At 48.9% G+C, this 8,608-nt stretch overlaps 1 protein-coding gene across 1 annotated transcript in view; it reads right to left on the bottom strand.

Moving 5' to 3' along the window:
- The window catches only part of LOC122542986 (zinc finger MIZ domain-containing protein 1-like), a gene marked incomplete at its 5' end in the record, with an annotated part of 44,975 nt that overhangs the window by 32,938 nt on the left and 3,429 nt on the right, over positions 1-8,608 (bottom strand). The window contains 2 exons of the mRNA XM_043681131.1: positions 419-524; positions 5,188-5,398. Of these exons, the coding sequence (XP_043537066.1) occupies positions 419-524; positions 5,188-5,398 (317 nt within the window). The remainder of the gene's footprint in view (positions 1-418; positions 525-5,187; positions 5,399-8,608) is intronic.

The following is an 8,608-nucleotide window of genomic DNA, read 5'->3' as shown; positions in this document are numbered from 1 at the left end:
GACACACACACACTCACATTCTCATAGAGACACACACACACACTCAGAGACACACACACACAGACACATACATACACACTCTCACAGAGACACAGACACAGAGACACACATTCACACACACTCTCATAGAGACACACACACGAACAGAGACACACAGAGATACACACACACACACAAAAAGACACATACACACACACTCTCATAGAGACACACACACTCAGAGACACATACACACTCAGAGACACACACACACTCTCATATACACTCACACTCACTCAAAGACACACACACTCACACACTTTCCTCTGCACAATCACACACCACACTCACAGAGACACACACACACACTCAGAGGCACACACACACGCGCGCACACACATGCGCACACACACATGCCTGAAGAATGTGGAGTACTCACTTTTTGCAATGCAGTGTTCAGCAGGTAGCAATCTCTTTTTCAGGAGGCCTTGCAGCACTGACCGGACGGAGGGTCTGTGTACCAACTGGAGTACAAACAGATGGGACTGCATGGAGGGTTGGAGGGAAAGCACAATGTCAGTCAGTTTGACAGCCGGAGAGCTAATTCATAGACTCATAGTGATGGACAGCTCAGAACCAGACCCTCCTGCCCAACTCGTCCATTCTGACCCAGATATCCTAACCTAATCCAGTCCCATTTGCCAGCACCCGGCCCATGTCCCTCCAAACCTATCCTATTCATGTCCCCATCCAGATGCCTTTTAAATGTTGTCACTGTACCAGCCTCCACCACTTCCTCTGGCAGCTCGTTCCACACACGTACCACCCTCTGCGTGAAAAAGTTGCCCCTCAGGTCTCTTTTATATCTTTCCCCTCTCACCTTAAATTTAAGCCCTTCGAGTTCTGGATACCCCCACCGCCGGGGAAAAGACTTTGTTTATTCATGCCCATCGTGATCTTATAAACCTCTATAAGGTCATCCCTCATTTTCTGTGGCGTTGTCAACACAGGACGTGACATCACCAACCCAAGGAAACCTAAACACATAAATAGAAAGTGGGACAAAACACCAGTGCTTCACGGCAGGCTCCCTGATGATGTTTACTTAATGTAGGGTCAAAACGTCTGGAAGTGAACCTTCCAGCTCAGCGAGCAAACTTACATCCAGAACCTCAACCTGAGCTACAAATCTTCTCAAAACTCACTAACCTATCAAATTCCTCTCCATCTAAACCCTTAACATTATGGCAGTCCCAGTCTATGTTTAGAAAGTTAAAATCCCCTACCATAACCATCTTATTATTCTTACAGATAACTGAGATCTCCTTACAAGTTTGTTTCTCAATTTCCCTCTAACTATTGGGGGGTCTATAGTACAATCCCAATGAGGTGATCATCCCTTTCTTATTTCTCAGTTCCACCCAAATAACTTCCCTGGATGTATTTCCGGGAATATCCTCCCTCAGTATAGCTGTAATGTCAAAAACGCCACTTCCTCATCTCTCTTGCCTCCCTCTCTATCCTTCCTGTAGCATTTGTATCCTGGAACATTAAGCTGCCAGTCCTGCCCATCCTTGAGCCACGTTTCTGTAATTGCTATGATATCCCAGTCCCATGTTCCTAACCGTGCCCTGAGTTTGTCTGCCTTCCCTGTTAGGCCCCTTGCATTGAAGTAAATGCAGCTTAATCTGCAGACCTCTCCAGGCCTAGCAGTGAGCAGAAGCCTGTTTTACTGGGCCTCTACCGAGGTGACACGGCCTACCCTCTTGTGGTGACAAAACACCGCAGGGTTTCACCAACCCCCGTCCACAGCAGCTGAGACAAGTGTTTGTCAGATCTGAGCTGGTTTCAACTCTTCCAAAAACGCAATAAAAGAAACGCAAAGGGGTTTCACTCAGGCACATCAGGTGCTATTGAAAGGTGCTCTCTTTCTCTTCAAAATGTCCCACCCCTCATTGGGACTGTGGGCTGACTGTCCGACTCTGGCCGTTCCCACTTACCCCCTACCCCCGTTCTTTGTCTTGAGAACTATTCCAACTCCTTCCTGAAAAACACTCAATGCTGCACTTCCCGATACAGAGATTACCACAGGATCCCTCACTCTCTCGGTTTTTCCTCATTTCTCAGTCCTTACCCATAGCCTTTGACTGTCCACCTCTCTTCCCCAACCGCTCGCTGTTTGGATAATAAATCTGCCTTCCCATTTCTGCTCCCAGAGTGAACGCCCTCACTGTATCTGCCTTGTATGGACCCTCTCACTCAACTTGCATCCTCCCCTCAGCTCGCCCTCCCACCCAAGTCTGTGTGATCCGCAAACTCCCGTCCCTCAGGATTCCCTCCAACAACTTTCCCACCATCAATGTCAGGCTCACCGGTCTATAGTTCCCTGGCTTGTCTTTACCGCCCTTCTTAAACAGTGGCACCACCTTTGCCAACCTCCCGTCTTCCGGCACCTCGATGATAGAAATATCTCAGCAAGAGGCCCAGCAATCACTTCTCTAGCTTTCCACAGAGTTCTAAGGTACACCTGATCAGGTCCTGGGGATTTATCCACTCTTATGCGTTTCAAGATATCCAGCACTTCCTCATTTGTTATATGGACATTTTTCGAGATGTCACCATCTATTTCCCCTCATTCGATATCTTCCATGTCCTTCTCCACAGTAAACACTGATGCAAAATACTCGTTTAGTATCTCCCCCATTCTCCAGCGGCTCCACACAAAGGCTGATCTTGGAGGGGCCCCTATTCTCTAGGAGAAAGTGAGGGCTGCAGATGCTGGAGATCAGAGCTGCAAAATGTGGTGCTGGAAAAGCGCAGCATCCAAGGAGCAGGAGAATCGATGTTTCGGGCCTAGTTACCCTTTTATCCTTAATGCATTTATACAATCCTTTTGTAATTCTCCTTAACTTTATTTGCCAAAGCTATCTTGAGTCCCCTTTTTGCCCTCCGAATTTCCCTCTTAAGTATACTCCTACTGCCTTTATACTCTTCTAAGGATTCACTCGATCTCTGCTGTCTATACCTGACATATACTTCCTTCTTTTTCTTACCCAAACCCCTCAATTTCTTTGGTCATCCAGCATTCCCTGCTGCTAAACGTCCCCGATTTATGAACCACTAGCTGAGATTTGTGGACACTTTGGAGAGGGTGCAGGGGAGGTTTACCAGGATGCTGCCTGCTTTGGAGGGCACTAGCTATGAAGAGAGGTTGAGGAGATTGGGATTATTTTCATTGGAAAGACGGAGGTTGAGGGGGAAACCTGATTGAGGTCTACAAAATCATGAGAGGTGTAGACAGGGGGGATAGCAAGAAGCTGTTTCCCCAGAGTGAAGGGGACTCAATTACTGGGGGTCATGGGTTCAAGGTGAGAGGGGAAAAGGTTTAAGGGAGATATTGGGTGGAAAGATCTTTACACAGAGGGTGGTGGGTGCCAGGTTTTGTAATCCTGGGGTTCTTTTTTGTAGAAGAGTGGTTTTAAGACAGACTGATTGAGCTGTCTACTGAGAAAGCCAGTAAACAGCTTTTGAGGCCTTGGGATTTTTTTAAAAAAAAGTTGAAACAATAGACGCAGCTTGAATGGGTGCAGCCAGCTCTCACAGACCAGGATTTGCTTGCCAGCGGAGGTGGTAGAGGCGGGCAGGATAGCGTCGTTTCCAGTCAGAGACACAAGTGGGCAGGGAGCAGAGGGATACAGACCCTCAGAAAATAGGCGACAGGTTTAGATGGAGGATCTGGAACGGCGCAGGGGGGCCGAAGGGCCTGTTCCTGTTCTGGAATGTTCTTTCTTCTTGGTTTGCTGTGGTGCGATAGGGATCACTCGCCAAGTGACATTCGGCATTAATCCAGCAGGTGATGAGGGTGAATAGAAAGGGGAGAAAGGAATGTCAACTTGTCTGTGCTGTGGGAGGGAGAGGGTCTGGCCTGTGAGCTGACAGGACTGCGAGTGTTGTGTTACAGCCCAGACCAAGCCCCCTCAAAATACATAAAGGAGGTGGCCTAGATCCTAACACCTTCCTTACTTAAAACACAGATGTAAAATGCTGTGTTTCAGACGCAATTCGATTGGTCAAACGACTCAATGTTAAGCAAAACAGCATTTATTCAACCACTATTGTTCAAAGTATGACAACTCTATTGCAAAACGTAACAGAATAACAAATACAATTAATATTCCCAATTCCCCAGCAAAATAAAACAAAGAAAGAAATATAAATGCGAGGTGCTGCATTTTGGGAAAGCAAATCTTAGCAGGACTTATACACTTAATGGGAAGGTCCTAGGGAGTGTTGCTGAACAAAGAGACCTTGGAGTGCAGGCTCATAGCTCCTTGACAGTGGAGTCGCAGGTAGATAGGATAGTGAAGAAGGCGTTTGGTATGCTTTCCTTTATTGGTCAGAGTATTGAGTACAGGAGTTGGGAGGTCATGTTGCGGCTGTACAGGACATCGGTTAGGCCACTGTTGGAATATTGCGTGCAATTCTGGTCTCCTTCCTATCGGAAAGATGTTGTGAAACTTGAAACGGTTCAGAAAAGATTTACCAGGATGTTGGAGGGTTGGAGGGTTCGAGCGACAGGGAGAGGCTGAATAGGCTGGGGCTGTTTTCCCTGGAGCGTCGGAGGCTGAGGGGTGACCTTATAGAGGTTAACAACATCATGAAGGGGCATGGATAGGATAAATAGACAAAGTCCTTTCCCCTGGGGTGGGGGAGTCCAGAGCTAGAGGGGCAGGAAGGGTTTGGAGGGATATGGGCCGGGTGCTGGCAGGTGGGACTACATTGGGTTGTGATATCTGGGTCGGCATGGACGGATTGGACCGAAGGGTCTGTTTCCGTGCTGTACATCTCTATGACTCTAATAACTTAGAAACCTTAAAATAATAACAAATACAATTAATATTCCTAATACCAGCTGTAACAGAGAGAAGGAATAGATCGATTCGACTTTTACAAAACTCTTGCTGGGCGTAAAAACTAAAGTAAAACTAGAAATCCCGGTCTGTGAGAGCTGGCCACACCCATTCAGGCTGCGTCTATTGTTTCAACTTTTTTTTATAAAAACCTGAAGCCTCAAAAGCTGTTTACTGGCTTTCTAAGTAGACAACTCAATCGGTCTGTCTTAAAACCTCCCTTCTACAAAAAAAAACAGGGTAAAATCACCTCATGAAGCCACAGTGTTGTGGAACGGCAGACAGTAATAATACTTACGCAGCAGCAAGTGGTCACAGTGATCTGAATGGTGTTCCTCCCAGGCTGACACACATGCTTCAGGTAGAGTGGTTTGTGCGTGGCTTTATTCTCGCCCCGCTCTATTGTCAGCGGGGTGGCGTTGATGCTGATCTGGACGGACGCCGGCCAGTTGGTGTTCATCTGCCTGTCTTCGTGATGGTAACACTTGAACTTCAGCTCCAGGTCTGGCCTGTAGGAGAACCAGTGTGCGCGTCAAGAGCAAATCTGCCTCCAATTTATGCCAGAAGATCAGATTAGATTAGATTCCCTACAGTGTGGGGAAACAGGCCCTTTGGCCCAACAAGTCCACACCAACCCTCCGAAGAGCAAACCCTCTGACTAATGAACCTAACACAATGGCCAATCCACCCTAAGCTGCACATCCCTGAGCACTATGTGTAATTTAGCATGGCCAATCCTCCCTAACCTGCACATCCCTGAGCACTATGGGTAATTTAGCATGGCCAATCCACCCTAACCTGCACATCCTTGAACACGATGGGTAATTTAGCACGGCCAATCCACTCTAACCTGCACATCCCTGAGCACTATGGGTAATTTAGTACAGCCAGTCCACCCTAACCTGCACAACTTTGGACTGTAGGAGGAAACCGGAGCACCCGGAGGAAACCCACGCAGACACGGGGGGAGAACGTGCAAACTCCACACAGACAGTCGCCCGAAGCTGGAATTGGACCCTGGTGCTGTGAGGCAGCGGTGCTAACCACTGAGCCACCGTGCCACCCCTTGAACTTCAGCTCCAAGTCCGACCTGTAGGAGAACAGTGTGCCGGCCAAGAGCAAATCTGCTTCCAATTTATGTCTCCTGAGTCGCAGAAAGGGTAGCAAAAAAAAACACACTCCCCTCTCCCTTTTCGCTTCATAGAGAGATTCTCCCTTTTTTTTTGGCAACTTTGGTCTCCCGAGCTAAGAAAGGATATACTTACCTGTAGAGGGAGTGCAGTGGGGGCTGACCAGGATGCTGCCTGCTATGGAGGGCGCTCGCTATGAAGAGAGGTTGAGTAGATTAGGATTGACCCCGACCGTCTAATGAAATTTTCGAAGGCTGCGTTGAGGATCTGATTAAAAGGTAGACAACTCCCGCAGGACTTGATCGATTGATGTCCCCTGGTTGGGAGGAGCCGATAACCAGGGAGCAGCCAGTCTTAAGTCATGGGATAGCTTCTGATATGAGGAAACGTCTCTTCACTGAGAGGGTGAAGACCGTCCTGCAGCCTTCTCTCCCGCAGAAGGCCATGGAAGCCAAGTAACTGAATATATTCCAGCAAGATTTGTTTAAAGATATTAAAAGGGTGCGGGGGTGGCGGGGGGGGCGGAGAAAGCGAGAATGTAAGGTCAAACGTCAGGCGTGATCAGATCGAATGACAGATTCCATTGGAAGGCCTGCTCTTATTTTCAATACTTAGATTGTGAGCCAACCCTGATAGACTTTCACATGAGGGGGAGAACTCGCTCCCCGGTGTTTATACAAGTCAGATCTGAGACCTGTTACATACAGATACTCATAAAACTCACAAAGGAACTAGATTCAGGAAACAGGCTCCACCATAGAATCCCTACAGTGTGGAAACAGGCCCTTCGGCCCAACCAGTCCACACCGACCCTCCGAAGAGTAACCCACCCAGACCCATTCTCCTCGATCCTATTTATCCTGTATTTACCCCTGAGTATTGCACCTAACCCACACGTCCCTGAACACTATGGACAATTTAGCATGGCCATTCCACCCTGACCTGCACATCCCTGAACACTATGGGCAGTTTAGCACGGCCAATCCACCCTAACCTGCACATCCCTGAGCACTATGGGTAATTTAGCACGGCCAATTCACCCTAACCTGCACATCCCTGAGCACTATGGGTAATTTAGCATGGCCAATCCACCCTAACCTGCACATCTTTGGACTGTGGGAAGAAACTGGAGCACCCGGAGGAAACCCACACAGACACGGGGGAGAATGTGCAAACCCCACACAGACAGTCTGTCCCGAGGCTGGAATCGAACCCAGGTATTGGCACCGTGAGGCAGTAGTGCTAACCACTGAGCCACCGTGCTCCCTGAGCACACCGGAGTGATTTTATATTTTCCAGCGGCTAGCTAGCTCTCTCAGTATCGTGCCGAGAGATTGTCAATGTTGTGGCCTTTTTCCAGTGGGGGACAGGTTAAACAGTGGGCGGTTGTGAGCTCTGCTGAAAGGGCTGCAGTTGTCAGTCTCACCACAGGAGGGCAGCCCGGCTCCCTGGTAGAGGAATGGGCTCTCCATCCTCTGGGGAAACGAGCATCATGGGTGGGAGGTGACCCATGCCACAGTGGGTGCACTGGCACACCTGGAGGGAGTGCCAACTCTATGCCTCCCGGAGGGTAAACAAACGCAGGAAGCGAGAGGCTGGCGCCCGAAGGGGTGCGGCCTGCCGGAGCGGAGGCGTTAAACCGAGGGCCCGTCACGCGGGCACCTAAGAACGCACGACGCCCATCTCGCGGGCCCCAGCCAACACCCACAGCCCCCAAGCAACAACCCAAAACGCCCACGATCTGGTCACGGAGATGTGGGCAGCGCAGGGAGAGACCAAGAGGAGACCTAAACTGGACACAGTCCGCCAGGTGTGGCCTCATCAGCTCCCTGTGCCATAACCTCCCTGCTTTTAAACTCCATCCGTCTAGCAATGGAGGACAGAGCTCCATCTGCCTTCCTCATTACCTGCCGTACCAGCAGGCCGTATATCTCTACGACCAACCTTCCGAGATTCATGCACATGCTGCGGACAAAGGGGAAACTGGTGGGTGTAACGTATTTCGATTTCCAGACAAATGGCCACATCAAAAGTTATTGTGAAAAAATAAACCCTCATGGTGTAGGTGGTAACATGAGAAAGGGATGGAAGAGAGATGATGGGAGAGACAGAGAGAGAGAGAGAGACAGAACAGATATGATGGGGGAGAGACAGTGGTGATGAAGAGAGAGGGATGGAAGAGAGATGAGAGAGAGACAGAGAAAGAGATGTCTGAGGGAGAGAGATGCCTGTGAGAGAGAGAGAGACAGAACAGATATGATGGGGGAGAGACAGTGGTGATGAAGAAAGAGGAATGGAAGAGAGATGATGGGAGAGAGAGAGAGCACGGTGACTGAGAGAGGGATGGATAATGGATAGGTTGGCAAACTGGAAGTCAGCATTAGTGGGTCTTTTTTGGGTTGAAAGAGTAGATCAGTAGAGGGACCTCAAAACTTACAATTTATATAAATGGCCTGGATGAAGATATAGTTGCTGAACTTGCTGCAGGTAGATAGGATAGTGAAGAAGGCGTTTGGTATGCTTTCCTTTATTGGTCAGAGTATTGAGTACAGGAGTTGGGAGGTCATGTTGCGGCTGTACAGGATATTG

This window comes from Chiloscyllium plagiosum, chromosome 42, assembly GCF_004010195.1.
Source record: "Chiloscyllium plagiosum isolate BGI_BamShark_2017 chromosome 42, ASM401019v2, whole genome shotgun sequence".
Classification (NCBI taxonomy): Eukaryota; Metazoa; Chordata; class Chondrichthyes; order Orectolobiformes; family Hemiscylliidae; genus Chiloscyllium; species Chiloscyllium plagiosum.
Note: the sequence above shows the minus strand (reverse complement) of the source record. Positions and strands in the feature narration are given on the sequence as shown.